The sequence below is a fragment of the Desmodus rotundus genome, chromosome 7 (assembly GCF_022682495.2).
Source record: "Desmodus rotundus isolate HL8 chromosome 7, HLdesRot8A.1, whole genome shotgun sequence".
NCBI lineage: Eukaryota > Metazoa > Chordata > Mammalia > Chiroptera > Phyllostomidae > Desmodus > Desmodus rotundus.
The window spans coordinates 69,485,399-69,501,779 of record NC_071393.1 but is presented as its reverse complement, the minus strand read 5'-3'; the positions used below and the strand labels follow the sequence as shown (position 1 = coordinate 69,501,779).

General features: G+C 34.6%; 1 protein-coding gene across 2 annotated transcripts in view; it reads left to right on the top strand.

The window, feature by feature from the left end:
* DPH6 (diphthamine biosynthesis 6) overlaps positions 1-16,381 on the top strand; it is a 174,161-nt gene that overhangs the window by 129,502 nt on the left and 28,278 nt on the right. For both annotated transcript variants that reach the window (XM_024568491.3, XM_045201279.2), the window contains exon 6: positions 12,094-12,155. In XM_024568491.3, coding sequence (XP_024424259.2) covers positions 12,094-12,155 — 62 coding nt within the window. The remainder of the gene's footprint in view (positions 1-12,093; positions 12,156-16,381) is intronic.

The following is a 16,381-nucleotide window of genomic DNA, read 5'->3' as shown; positions in this document are numbered from 1 at the left end:
AATCTATTCAAAAATTCAAAGAACATATCCATATCAGTACCAAATAGTTATACGTGTAACTTACTTTTTTAACAGCCTGCCTTATGTAGTAAAGGAAAAGATACATTAGCAATAAAATGAATAGTGTCAGTAGCTATTTCCTCTGTTATAATCTGTTACTCACCTTTGCAGACTGAGCAAAAGGCACTCTACTCAGAGAAGGGTCATGTGGGACTGGCAGCATTTGTATTTAAATCTTAAGAAAGGATTATATCACATATAATTGGAATTTGATATTAAAACCTTGATCTCCCACTTCAGTTTAAGATAATAGGTAATTTACAACACATTTGGAGAAATGTTAAAAGTTTTTAACTTTTTATTTATTTTTACATGCTAAAACTCTATAGTATTTTTAAAGGTTAAAAAAAGAGGACTATTTGGGTTACCACCAGAAAGTATTGATTGTCATTAACTGCACAATTATGCTTCATGTGATTTATTGGTCATGCATCTCGTGGATGCCATGGATCTTAAAAGTGAATCCATAAAGGACCTCAGTCTCCTTTGTTACTTACACTAAATGAAGTAACAGTTCATAGATTTCAGAAACCAGTTACATGTTCAGATGGGATAACCTAGCATAACCTCTAAGATACGTAAGCATTTAGTGACTTAATTGTAGAAATAAAACAATCTGGAAATTTAAATTAAAAATTTCCCCAAATAGTCTTCTTCAAAACACGTGGCCTCATTTTTACTTTAGAAATTATATAATCTTTCTTATCTGTTCTTTTAAACACAAATTTAGTCATTTTATTTCTTAAATCCTCAATTATAGAATAGTAGTGTGCTTGACTAGAGTCTGGGAACCAAAAAAAAAACCCTTATATTTACCAACAAAACCATGAGAGCTTTTTAAATGAAGTTATCTGGCTCTTGTGGCCAGTGAGCCAGGTAGAAATGAGAAGAGATTATTAAGTGTGTGTGTATGTGTTAACTTTTGAAGATACATGGGATGTTCCATTCCTGTCTGCATTGAATTTATCATGAATTATAGGCAGACTGGAAATTACTTCTCAGAGTGATTATACCTTTTCTAATATCACCTACTGATTTTATAGTAAAAGTCTAAGCTACAAAAGCTGAAATGGGGACACAATTCATTTTACTTGACTCTGTTAAAAATAGCATTATCAAACATTTTGTGATCTTTCTCTTATATCATATATTGGGCTGTCCTGAAGAAATAAACCTCCACTTGCCTCCATGACAGTAGATAATAAATTGACTGATATAATTCAGTTGAGAAGTTGAAAAATGCATTGAAAATAATGGGGCATAACATCATAGGGCTAACATTTATTCATAGATGATGCAATTAAATAAAACAGGTATTAACTTGAAGGTCAGTCTGTAAAGTAATAAAATTGAATATTTTAATTGAACTGTAATTGCTTCCTTCCCATTGATACATGCAAGTAAAGTAAAATAGATGTCAGCTCTGCAAATTATGGTTCTTCCTTCCAATTAATTTCTTAATTCTGCATGGAGTTATTCAGTGCCTAGGTCTTGTTGTGGGTTTATTCACCCACCCTGCTCCCATCAAGGAATATCTGTAAGATATAATTAAATGGTTAGATGTCAGGATTTCCAGTAAATTTTTTCTGCACTTTGGAGAAAATTTTGCTATTAACTTGAAGTAACTTATATACTTGAGTTAAAATGTACTCCAACTATGACATCATCCTGGGTTCTCTGGATCGTAATCATCTTTATTAATACTGATATTTCTTGATATTGATATTTATATCAATCTTAATAAATGTAATTATCTCAATGATTATAAAGGTTTTCATAAGAGAGATAGAATCATTGAGGCTCACATTCCACAGCTGACTGATTCAGGAGGGAAATTGAACAGACTACTAGGTTTTGGAGAAGCACAGTTAATGTCCATTCATGACCCAGGCTTCTAGAAAAGGGGCACCTAAATTGAATGAATCTAAAAAATGAACCATCTTTTTCAACCACAAGAATAAATTGAAGTTCTTAGATAAAGTTGAATTGCATTGAAAAAGCCCATGGACCATTGTGGCTTTTTCATAAACTTCAGAATCCCTCAGAGGGTTTTAACATAAATACAGTTTTATATAAAATAAAATGGGAATGATGCTGTTACAAAAACTAGGAGATTTTCAAATTATACTGAAGTTGTATTGGGTCTGGATATAGGGGTTAATTTAAAGAAAGAGAAGATTATGCCCATTGGGCAGCTGCATCTCCAGTGAAAACACTGATACCTAAAAATGGAATGAATGGCCATGGCTGGTTGCCCAGTGGTTGTAGTGTCAGAGTGTCGTCTAGTACACCAAAAGGTTGGGGGTTCAATTCCCAATCAGAGCATATACCTAGGTTACTTGTTCAATCCTCACTCGGGGCATGTATGGGAGGCAACCAATCAATGCTTCTCTCTCACATCGATGTTTCTCTCTTTCTCCCTTCCTCTCTAAAATCAATAAACATATTTTTAAAAGTTGGATGAATGTGTAAGATGAATTTTAAAATTACTGAGGTATTACATATTTTGATACTTTAAAATTATTCCATTTAACAGATATATTTGAGAACAAATATGTTGGTATATTAGCATCATTTTTGTAGTTGTGCTTAGAAATATAAGTGGGTTCTTGTTGGTAATACCAGGAAATTAAACTGAGAAGATATTTATGTTGTCTAAGCTGTGTGTTAAATTTTAACGCAAACATTGATTTCATTATTTTAAATGTTTTTGTCTAAACCATAAGCATAAAATTAAAAAATAATCCAATGATAAATATATTTTTTGATGCTAATCTGACCCTGAAATTTCATTCTCATTTATGAAGAATCTTGGATGTCTGAATTCTCCGTGCATATCAAATGGTTAGAAAATACGTAAACCAAAATGCATGACATGAAAGATGAACATCTTTGAACTTCATAGTTACAGATAAGCCAACAGTTTTTTTATGTTAAAGTGATCTGTTTCTCCAGACCTTTGTTTTATAATTATTCTAATAATTATCTTGTTCCATTTAGAGAAAGTAAATACTGCATATACCGTGCATACAATGCTATTTCCAAATGCGGAAACTTGTGAAAAAAAATACGTGAGGTGTAAGAAAAATACATATTCAGTCATTCATTATATTCATAAAAATAAACTACAAAGAGTTTTTATTTGCATGTAGTTTAATATTTATGGAATCATCAGTGTTCTAAGCAATAAATACTGTCTTGAGAAAAGTTTCATGTCTGAATATATTCTGGGGTAGGTTGAATAATCTTTCTACCACATCCCTGACTGATAGCATCCCACATGTAATAGTTTTGACTGATTAAGAAGAGATCTCAGAGATCAGAATGGCTTCAAGCCATTGACTTTTCAAGAACAATAGCTTGAATTGCTAGGGATTTTTGCATCTCATACAAGAAAATACAGAGTGGGGCAAAAGTAGGTTTACAGTTGGTTCATATGGAAAATAATACAATAATCAGGAAATAATAATACAAGAGTATACTTTGTGTTTTGTATACACAACCGTAAACCTGCTTTTTCCCTCCCTGCACTTTACAGAAACAATCGGAAATGCGTGTCATATGGGGAGTAATCACGAGGCCCCAATGTTTACAAAGGTGGGCTTACATGATGATCACGGATTCATGTGGAAAACTGTGCCCAGTGTGGCTCTTGTTTACATATTTCACTGACTCATCTAAGGGCAAGCCAAAGTAGTTCATCTAACATGGATACAGCCATCTCTGAAATGAGATGTAACAGTTATTTCTGCACTTTAATGGTTCTGAACCAGGATTTGATGATTCTATGATGAATTAAAAGACTACAAGAAAAATGAGGAGATCATCAGTTTGATCTTTCAGTTCCCATCTCTATAAAGTGTATGCTCTTACATTCCCTTCCATGCTTTTGACATGGACATTTATTTAATCCATGATCCTTATAGAGAATGCAAAACAAAAATCTTAGATTCAATCATGAAAGGCTTTTAAAATGATTTTAATGATGTGTAACCCAGTGTCTGAATGCTGAGTGTGACATTTGTGTATTGTGTGACCAGTGTGTATATGAGAATCAAGGAACTGGAAGGGCCGTGCTGGGAGTTCACAGTCCTGTGGGGAAACAGACTGAAAGTGCTCCATGTGTGGGAGAACCTCGAAAAGATAAAGAAGAGCATAACACCCATTAAAGAAAAAGCAATCAATTAGAAGAGGAAATCGCCCGATATGAAACAGCAGTAGTGTGATGTGAAAAGTAACTAAATAGAAATTATGGAAATGAAACACAGTCATTTAAAAACCTCAGTGGGCAGAATAAAATCTGTGAGAGCCAAATCAGAAAGAATGAATTAGGCAGAAAAAAGTACTTCACCCAGAAGGTGACAGAAAGAGAGAAAAATAAAAATGAAAGAGCAGTTTGAAAATATGGAGGATATTTGGAAATTGCAATATTTGTATATTAGATCTTACAGAAAAAAATTGAAGTAAAAGCAGAAAAACAATATTTACAAATATAAGAGTTGAAAATATTCCACCCTTGAAGAACGATAGTTGTTTTCTAATTGAAAGAGCATATTAGGTGCTGTGCAGTATACATCACAATAAACATACACTTAAATTGTATTAAAATTATAGAATGTTACAGGTAAATTGAAAATTGTGTAGTCTAGCATAGAGAAAACAAAGATTCCTTATATGGGAACTACTATTAGACTGGCACCATACATCTCGTTAGGAACAACTAATGCCCGAAGAAGTAATATTTTACAACTAACCTACTATATAATGGTGAGTATGAAACAGGACATTCTCAGACATGACAAAACTAGGAGAGCTTAACCATTCACAGATCTTCAGTGAAAAATAAAGAACGGACTTCAGACTAGGAATAGATTGAATTCCAGGAGAAATGAATGAGAATGGTGAGCATAGACATTGTAAAATATGTTCATAAGCTTAATTTTTCTTGCACAAAATGATGGGACTAAAATTTAACAAAATAATAACTTAAATTGTGGAGCTTATTTAATATCTAATTAGAACATAATTTCTCCTGGTCAAAGGCATACTAACATAAATTCTTAGATTTATATTCCAAGATTTATAAAATTTTAGATAATACATTTAGACTAAAATACTGTGGTTTTGAATGTATGTTAAAAATTACAAGTGATGCTCTGGTTGGTGTGGCTCTGTTGGTTGGAGCATCATCCCTAAACCAAAAGGTCACAGGTTCAATTCCCAGTTAGGGCACATGCCTAGGTTGCAGGCTCAGTCCCCATTGGTCATGGATGAGAGACCACTGATTGATGTTTCTCTCCCTCTCTTCCCTTCTCTCTAAAAGTCAATGATCATGTCCTCTGGTGAGAATAAAAAATAAAATTCAAATAAAATAAAAAATGATTACTGAATGAGTAGAAATACAGTCTAGTCTTCTAATCAGCAGAGCAAACAGAGAAATTATTTTCAATCCAACATGAGGCAAAAAATAGCAAAGGAAAAATATACATAAAACTTAGTATAACAGGAAATCCACAGTAAGATCATAGAAACAGGTCTAGACATATAATATAAAATGTGAAAAGTGTAAAATAATTAATCTCAAATCTTTAGAGTTGTACAGGATAATTTTTTTAAAGATTCAATGATGTATAGTTTACAAGAGACATCTAAAAACACATACAGAAAATTTAAGAATAAATGATGGGAAAATATTAACAAAAAGTTGGGGTTGTAATATTGACAAATAGAATATAAGATAAAAGTCACATATGGAGATGAAAGGTCACTACTTCTTAGTAAAAGGAATAATCTCATGAAGAACTATGAGAAATTAGGAATTTGTATACACATAACAACATAGCTGTCAAATATATAAAGCAAAACTGACAGAATTATAAGAAATTTTTAAAACCAAAATCATAATGGAAGATTTTACCACCCTTTATTAGAAACGGATGGTTTATGGGAACCAAATACCAATAAGGTCATAGAAGATTTGACCAGCAGAATTAACGTTTGGTTTTATGTGTTTGAGTACAGAATTTTGCTTTCAACAGATAAAGAACACACTTTTCAAGCACAAATAGAACATTCATAAAATTCGACCATGTAAATCACAGAGGAACTTGACCGAACTTTTTGAATTGTTACAATAAAGATTACATTCTTGACCGCAACACAATCAAATTAGAAAACAAAAAATAGTGAAAATAAACAAACGTGTTTTGACACGAGCAATCCTAAATAACTCACGAAATATGGAGAAGTGCCACTTGCGAATCTTCTGGGCTGCAGCTAATTTAGGACTTAAATTCCTCTATTTAAAAAAAATAAATGACCCAAGTGTTTAAATCAAGAACCTAGAAATAAAGAAGCTATTGAATAAACACAAAGAAGAGTAAAGGAAATGATAAAAGTAAGAATAACATTTTTGAAAGTGAAAAGGGAGAAAACATTGAAAACAACAACAAATAGCTGGCACTTTGATGAGAATCCCCAAATCGCCAAATATCTGACAAGATCTGTGAGGAGTAAAAGACCAATAACCAGTAAAGGATTCTATGGTAAGCAAATTTCATAAAATAAATGGCAAACCCAGTTGAGAAGCACAGGACTAATGGCTTTGGTTTTCAAGTATTTCAATAGTAGTAAAAAAGGATGAGTAGCCTATTAGGAAGACAGTCAAAGAATATGAACAACCACTTTACAGTAAAAAAATGTTTCTAAATCTGACCATAAATATATGAAAAACATGTTAAAACTTCAATCATACAAAATCAAAGAAATACAAATACCAATAAATAAATAAAATTTCTTTATCAGAACGGCAAAAGTTTTAAATTTATTATAATGAGATCTAGTATTGGTAAAGATGTTGGGGAACACATCTAGCAGATATGGACAAAGTACTTATAAAATTTGGTGTTTGTTCATGCTCTAATACACATATTTAAGAAGTATGATCATAAAAACAGTAAACAAATCTGAACAAATGAGGTATGGATGGAAACCTCCTTAGCCCAGCATAGAGAAATAGCACAGTATGGTAGTTTAAGAAAAACATGGCCCCCTAGACAGATGGCCTGGGTTTGAATCCAGATTTTACCTCTTGGTAGTGGGTGACTTGAAGAATCACCGAACTTCTCTGTGCCTCAGTTTTCGCTATGTTCAATGAGGACCATAGTAGTACCTCCTTATTGGATTCTTTTGAGAATTCAATTAGTTAATATTTGTAAAGCACTTACAACGGTGCCTTGCACATAGTAAGTACTATATACTTGGTTTTTAAAATAAATATGGGTTGGTCAAAAAGTCCATATAGTTTTCTCTGTAAAATAAGACACAGTTTTCATTTTCACCAATACTTTGTTGATTTAGATATTGAGTATGTCAGCTCCCTCCCGTGTGGTAAAATATTGATCTTTATCTATTAATGTCTTGATTTGATAGCTATCAACTTCAACTGGTCTACCTAGCCTTGGAGCATCATCCAGCAAGAAATCTCCAGCATGAAACTTCACAAACCACTTTTGACACGTTTAATCAGTCACAGCACTGTATCCATACACTGCACAAATCTTTTTTTGTGTTTCAGTTGCATTTTTGTCATTCTTGAAATAATAAATCATAATTACTGAAACGTATATTTTCTTCCATCTTCACTATTAAACTGGCTATGCAAAACTTCACCAATTTTGATGGGGTTTTTTTAATGCGCACTGATATGACAGCTGTCACAATAAAATCTAACAAAATTTTTTTTAATGAAGTTAAAAACAACTGAGCCCTACTAGAGCCATTGTATGGAAAAAAACCAGAGGAACTTTTTGGCCACCCCAATAAATTTGACAAGGAAAATAATTTCTAACAGCCATTAGGTTCATTAGCAAACTCTCTTGCTAAGATAAAGATAACTACAAGTTGTAGCCTCTGGAATTATGGGTTTTTATTAAAGTCTGTTACTGACTGACCATCTCTAGTATGGATTAAAACAGACACTTGTACAATATGTTGCACAGGTGATGCTGAAGCAATAATTGTAGGTGACATGACATAGACTGACATGTATGGAAACTTTGTGTGGTACAGTTGGCCTGTACATTAGTACCTCAGTAGGGAAAGGATTCCATGAACAGTAGTTCTTATCCACAAATGTGAGATACAATTGTAATACTCCATATAGGATAGCTGAAAGTAAATTCCACAAGGATTAAAATTTAAATGTGAATAGCAAAACTTATAACTGAAAATAAAATGTAAGGGACTAACATTATGACCTTGGGCAGGGAAAGGTTTATTACAATACAAAGGAAACACTTAAAATAACAATACTTCTGACTACTATAGACTAAAAATCTTATGTTTATCTAAATACCTTCCCCAATTTAAAAAAATGTGTGATGAGAAGCCATGGACTAGGAACATATTTCTAATGCATATAATGATGAAGGATTAGCATTCAGAATATATCAAGAACTAGAAATTATCAAATAAAAGATAAAACAATAAACATGGGGAAATGATTTTATTTTTTTATTTTTTTAAATATATTTATTGATTTTGCTATTACAGTTGTCCCATTTCCCCCCTTCACTCCACTCCATCCTGCCCTCCCCCTCCCTCCCACATTCCCCCCCTATAGTTCATGTCCATGGGTCATACATATATGTTCTTTGGCTTCTACATTTCCTATACTATTCTTACCCTCCCCCTGTCTATTTTCTACCTACCATTTATGCTACTTATTCTCTGTACCTTTCCCCCCTCTCTCCCCCTCCCACTCCCCTGTTGATAACCCTCCATGTGATCTCCATTTCTGTGGTTCTGTTCCTGTTCTAGTTGTTTGCTTAGTTTGCTTTTGTTTTTGCTTTAGGTGTGGTTGTTAATGACTGTGAGTTTGCTGTCATTTTACTGTTCATATCTTTTATCTTTTTTCTTAGATAAATCCCTTTACCATTTCATATAATAAGGGCTGGGTGATGATGAACTCCTTTAACTTGACCTTATCTGAGAAGCACTTTATCTGCCCTTCCATTCTAAATGAAAGCTTTGCTGGATAGAGCAATCTTGGATGTAGGTCCTTGCCTTGCATGACTTGGAATACTTCTTGCCAGCCCCTTCTTGCCTGTAAGGTCTCTTTTGAGAAATCAGCTGACAGTCTTATGGGCACTCCTTTGTAGGTAACTGTGTCCTTTTCTCTTGCTGCTTCTAAGATTCTCTCCTTCTCTTTAATCTTGGGAAATGTAATTATGATGTGCCTTGGTGTGTTCCTCCTTGGGTCCAGCTTCTTTGGGACTCTCTGAGCTTCTTGGACTTCCTGGAAGTCTATTTCCTTTGCCAGATGAGGGAAGTTCTCCATTATTTGTTCAAATAAGTTTTCAATTTTTTGTTCTTCCTCTTCTCCTCCTGGCACCCCTATAATTCAGATGTTGGAATGTTTCAAGATGTTCTGGAGGTTCCTAAGCCTCTCCTCATTTTTCCGAATTCTTGTTTCTTCATTCTTTTCTGGTTGGATGTTTCTTTCTTCTTTCTGGTCCACACCGTTGATTTGGGTCCCAGTTTCCTTCCCATCATTATTGGTTCCCTGTATATTTTCCTTTGTTTCTCTTAGCATAGCCTTCATTTTTTCATCTAATTTGCAACCAAATTCAACCAAGTCTGTGAGCTTCCTGATTACCAGTGTTTTGAACTGTGCATCTGATAGGTTGGCTATCTGTTTGCTGCTTAGTTTAATCATTTCTAGAGCTTTGAAGTGTTCTTTCATTTGGGCCTTTTTTTTTTTTTTTTGGTCTTGGGGCGCCCGTTACTTAAAGGGGCGGAGCCTTAGGTGTTTGCGGGGGGCGGGGGGAATCGCTGGTTGCTGTGCTGTGATGCTGTAAGTGGGAGGGGGGCCAAGAGGGAGCAATGGCACTTGGTCCACTCTATGCCAGATTTCATTCACTTCCCCTGCTACCCACAATCAAACTGGGCCCCTCTAGTGCTGATTCCCGAGTGGGTGGGCTTGTGCACACTCTAGGCCCCTGTGGGTCTCTCCAGCTACCTCTCCTGTGAGGCTGGGAGTTTCTCCCACTGGTGCCTCAACCCCCATGGGTGTTTTCAATCAGAGGTTTGAGGCTTTATTTCCCCGCGCTGGAGCCCTGGGTTGTGTGGTCTGCTTCGCTCCCCCGCAGTTCCTCCAGGTTTATCAGGTTTATCTATGTGCGAATGTGGGGCCGGGGGGGTCTGCCAGCCACCACCTTGTGGGGTCTGCTAGCTGCAGCCTGCCTGCCCTGTTCCACAATCCGCCACCTGGCTGGGTCCGCCAGCCCCCACCTTGCTGCGAGTCCTCTTGCCCCTGCAGCCCGTCTCCACCCCTCCTACTGGTCTGGATGAATGTTTCTTCTTTATTTCCTTGGTTGTCAGACTTCCATACAGTTTGATTTTCTGTCAGTTCTGGTTGTTTTTTGTTTTTAAATTGTTGTTGTCCTTCTTTTGGTTGTGCAAGGAGGCACAGTATGTCTCCCTACGCCTCCATCTTGGCTGGAAGCTCTAAATGATTTTAATAAGCAAGTCACAGAAGTGAAAACCTGAATGAATGGGAAATAAAATATAAACAAGTGCTTACTTTTACCAGTAATCAGAAAATGAATGTAAAACCAGTATCCAAAGCAGTACCTATAGATCTATATAATACAATATATATGTATATGTGTCTGTCCACACACATATATGTGTCTCTCAGATTACAAAAGTAAAAACGTTTGACAACACTGGTATGTTAAATTAGAATTATATTTCTATGATAGCGGAAGTACAAATTGGTAAGAGTGCTTTGGAGAGCAATTTGACAATATCTAATAAACTTAAAATTTTATATATTGTATATATGTGTGTGTTTTGTGTGTGTGTATTTTCTCATGTATCATAGTAATTTCACATAAAAGCAGTTCATTGCAGCATAGAAAGTACTAGTGGCAAAATAGAAATTAGAAACAAGCTATACACCTGAAACTGATGTAATAATGTAGGTCAACTGTCACTGAAAAAATGATTTAAAAAAAAAAGAAGCCAGTACCCTTTGGAGAGCGGGTAAGTAAATGCTGATATATCTGTATGATGGCATATAATACAAAAATAAAATTGGATGGATCAGAAGCATAGTGATCAATATAAGTAAATTTCATTAACATTGTGAATTAAAAAAATAAATTAAAAATTATTCATAACAAAATACAATCTGCATGAACAATACCAAATATTGTTTCAGGTACACACATACATTTATAATAAAATCATAGAAGCATAGTTGGGAAGTCAGTCACCAACGTCAGAAGAGTGGTTATCCATTGAAACAGATTGATTAGGGATAGACATACTGTGAAATTCTATCGTGATTATGTTGTTTATTTTTTTAAAGAAATGGTTGTGGAGGAAATGTGGCAAGATGTTAATACTTGTTAAACCTGGGTGGTAGCATGGATGTTTGTTTCAAAATATTTCATTTACTGACTCATTTTAAACATTGAAATGAAAAGTGGTTGGTGTGGCTCTGGCTGGGTAGCTCAGTTGGTTAGAACACCATCCCAATATGCCAAGTTTGCTGGTTTGATCCCCTCTCAGAGTCAACCAATGAATGCATAAATAAGTGAAACAACAAATCGAAGCTCCCCCTTCTCCCACTACCCCATTTCTCTCTCTCTCTAAAATCAAATAAAAAAAAATTTTAAGTGGTTGGTGGGGATAGAGTAACTGGACAAAGTTAGCAGTTACATCTTTGAAATGATACTTGTTTTTTTTCTACCCTAATTACAATTCCTCAAAAATGGAAAAACGAGTTGAACAATGCATCTCATAGTTGACACAATGCAACTGAAATGAATTGGAAGGAAATATTTTTCAGGAGCAGAATAACAGTTACCCAAGAATAATAGAAAAGTAAATAATAGCAAAGTACATTTTATTTTACGATCAAAGAAATTTAAAATACGTACTGGTTACCTAGGTGAGGGGAGGGGGATATGTCTTTAACTTTTAATCAGATATTTATTTTAAAATTTTAAACTCTCTTGGCAGGTTTAAATCCAGATAAGCATCTTGGAAGATCTCTGGCTGAAATGGAGCCTTATCTCTTAGAGGTAGGAATTTATACTACCTGTTTCTCAAAGTATAGGCATCTAAACGGTGGGGAAAAAGTGTCATGTTATGATAATTTTGAAATCAGTTTTATTTCAGAAAAACTTAGATACATTTGTGACATATTTTTATGAAAACTTAAACTTCTAGTGGGTATGACAATGTCTAAAATTAATTACACAAATTATTGCCAGCTTGTAGGCATGATTTAAAAAGTAAGGTGTATCTGAGGAAATTGTCCTGTCAGAAAGTTCATTAACGTGGCCATTTTATGCTGTACTCAGAAATGTGAGGAGAAACTTCATTTAGAGAACATCTAGTTTAACCTCTTTCAGCTATTAGAAAATTAATTTGTGGAGTGGTAAAGATATTATCTCAAGGTTTTTAAGTAACAATTGCTTAGGTCTTATCATTGTCAAACCCTAAATGTGTTCAAACATTAAAGAAAAATTTAGTTATTTCCACTGTTTTCTCTTAACTGTAGTATACAAGTGTGGGTAAAAGTAGTGTTATAGTTGTGAGTATGTGAAATACAGCGTTTACTTTTGCATTAGTATTTATTAATTATTGTATCATTTGTAGTACAACTATAAATCTACTTTTGCCTACCCCGTATTTTCCTGGAGTTTGGGGGCAAATGTTATAAATAGTATGGCAGTGTTTCATGAACTAGAATGGTGTAATTATTGGAGTTTTTTTGTTCCACAATCATGATGGAGGAAAGAAAATCACCTTACTTTTATGAAAGAATTGATCTCCTTTAATGTTATCATTTTCCCTCCCATACTTTTAATTCATCAGCATAATACCATGGCTATGGTGTCAATTGTCAGCAGTTACACTCTTCACTAAATTTATGGCTTTTACATTTCCTTTGAGTTATTTGTACTTGATTATTTTGTGGTTTATCAGTATATACCAAATGCTTAGAAATCCCCCAAATGTTAATGCATTCCTTCTTTCATTATGCATTATTAAGCACCTAATATGTGCCAGACAAATAGTAAAGATTAAAATAAAAATGAAATGCTTATATAATTATGACAAATTACCTTTGATTTCTAGAAAATTTGGTGTCATTTATTTAAGTCTATCTAATGGACAAGGTTGCCTCCCATACCCCTATGATTGGACTCTTCTTACCGCAGTTTGTTCTCTGGCCAGCATTCTATTTATGTTCACATCTTTAAACAGGTACTCGGCAATTCCAAAACAGTGATCAATACATCATCTTCTGGTTCCTCGATACCAATAACACATTGGCTTCTACAGTACTACCTACTCCTGAAACCTTTCTGAGTATTTTCTTAGCTTACTTCTGGGACTTATCATATACGTTCCACCCCTCATGTGCTGTGGCTCCATCCCTCCGCCTCCTGTGGTGATGTTAAATACCCCCATGACTTCAACTACCAATTTTGTTTTTATGACAGTTAAGTCTGTTCTTCCTCATCTTCGTATGCTCCACACATGTGTGCTCAGCTGCCTCTAGACACCTGCCTTTCTTAGATGTCTTCCAGCACTCAACTGCAGAACTGAGCATTCCTTTACTGGCGGTGAAGGGTCCCATTCACTCAGTTGTCCAAGCTGAAAAAAGTGAATTGTAATAAGTGACTTCATATACCCATTATTCATGAATAAGTCCCCAGGTTCTTTTAATTCTCTTCTGAATGTCTTATCATCTGTCCCTTTTAATCCCTATTGTCACTGCATTAGGGTCTGTGTCTATCTCCTCCCTTCCTTACGCCTTCTCATTCCATTGTCCACAGTACTGCTATCATAATGTATGTGAATTGCAAATCTGATCATATTACACTTTCCTTGCAAACTTTTGAATCATTCCCCATTGCCTCAAAATAAAATGTAAACTTCTTAACATGGCACAGTCTGTCCTTGGGGAAAATGAAGCTTGTAAAATAGCCAGTCTCGTACATCACTCCTCTTTCATCAGTTTAGAACTGTTGATGGTTTCCGAGGAGTTGGGTCTCCCCTCATGCTTCCATGTTTCTCTTCCCTTCTCCGCTTTGTCTCTCCTTCACTTGACTAAATCCAATCTGTCCTTAAAGTCTAAACTTAAGAGGTTAATACTGTGATGTTTTCTTGCTTAAGTAAGCCTCCTTTGAGCTGCCATTTTCTTCTATGCTATTATATAGCACTTTGCGAGTTATATTTTATTTTTCTCTTAAATAATGTATATTTTAAATCTCAGGCATATAATATGTAAAAAATGAACTCAAAACACTATAAAATAATGAAAACTCTTCTATTGAATCCAAGCCCCCAGTTTTTCTGCTCTTTCCCAGATCAACCACTCTTGTATCCTATGCAACTCTAGAAAAACATTTTTTGCATATGTAAATATATATATATATGTTTTATCCAATTTCACCTAAATTGGAATATAATATACACATTATTTTACTTCTTCCATTTTAACACATAAAAATTCAGGTCATTTGTCTCCACAACATTATTGTGTTGTATTACATGAATAATATATTGAACCTTTTTATTCATGGACTTCATTCTGTACTGCTATTTCTTATGTCTTTTGTTATTACAAAAAATGCTAGATGAACATTATTATACCTGTTCTGGGGCGTGAATGAGTTTCTCTATAGGATAAGATGCTAGAATGGAAATGCTGGGTAAGAGGGTATCTGTGTTTTTAATTTTAATAGATATTGAAGGTACTCATTTTCAGCTTTGATGGAATAACTTGCACTAGACAAACTTTCAATACAAACAACTAGAAAAGTTGTGTGAAATTAAAACAAAAATAATACTGGGAGGCATTAAAGAATTATAAAAACTGACATAATTTGAATTACCAAAATTCCAGAGAATGAAATCCTTGAACATTGTCTCCTTTCCCCTCAAGGCATTTTCTGATTAAAAAATAATAACACAGGGATGTGGAGAAGTTGAAGAGAAAACTCCAGCTGAGAAGCTGAGCAGGGCTTTCAACAGCTTAATGGGGCTGTGGAGACAAAAATGAGAATTCAGGGCAATCAGAGTGGAGTGGACCTGGTTAACTCTCCAAGTTTTCAGCTGGACTCTTGAATGGGCTCTACCTTAAGAATAAAGGCAACTGGAAATAGTCCAGTCCTTACAAATACTTAAATCCAACTCTGAATCATATCAGTTCTAGACTGAATTAAAGAAATCTTATCCTACTTTTATTGTTTATTTCTCTCTTGAGAAAGATAAAGTAGTTCAGAGCCTCAGATTATCTCTGAAATATTTCATGTGCAACTTTCAGTAGGCAATCAAAAAATACCAAGCATATCAAGAGACCTAATGAAATAACTGAAACTGAGAGAAAACCACACAATAGAAACAGTCTCAGGGTATTTATATAACCCATTTATCAGATTTAGACTTTACAAAGGCATGAGGTGGGACTATGAACTATTTTAGCGATATTTGGAATTTATATAAAAGAATCAAATAGATTCTAGAACTTAAAAATACAGTACCTGAAATTAAGATTACGATACATGGGCTTACCAGTAGATTTGATACACTTGCACAGTCAGTTAAAGAACCGGAAGGAGGGTGATATAAAATATTAAGACTTAAGCCCAGAGAATATGGGGTGGATGACAGAGAAAAGACTGTAAGAGCCGGAAGATAGAAGTCCATCATACATATCATTGGAGTGGCAGGGAGAGTGAGGAAAGAACAAAAGCAGTATTTGAAGAAATTTTACTGTAGAACCTGCCTATGCTTATTTTTGCTGATTTTGACACGTATATTCTCAGGATGGTGATAATCTCTCTAAAGGATATGGATAAATATTAATGGATAATTTACATTTCGAACATGATTTTTTCCTGAGAGTTATAGGAAATTATGTAAAGCAGTCTGAGTGTCTTTCTCTCTAGCTTCTTCATAGACCAATCTGTGTGTCCATGAGCGCTCTATGAAGTTTTTACATGGTGAGCAATTTGTTTCTCGCCTCTTTCACAGCAGTCATCAGACACAACCTAGATTTTAACTCACACTACCCCAGTTTTTTGCCCTCTTCTTTTTTCCTTTCATTTTTGCATATACTCATAAAGGATAATCAATTGCCTGATGTACCAAGAGAACAATGATTCCAACATAAAAGCAAATGAATCATCAAACACTATCTTCTTTCTGCAATTAGAGGGTATTTTTTCCAGTTTATCTTGAATTCTATCTTCTGCATTATTGCCTAAGATAAATCAGATTTTAAGGAATG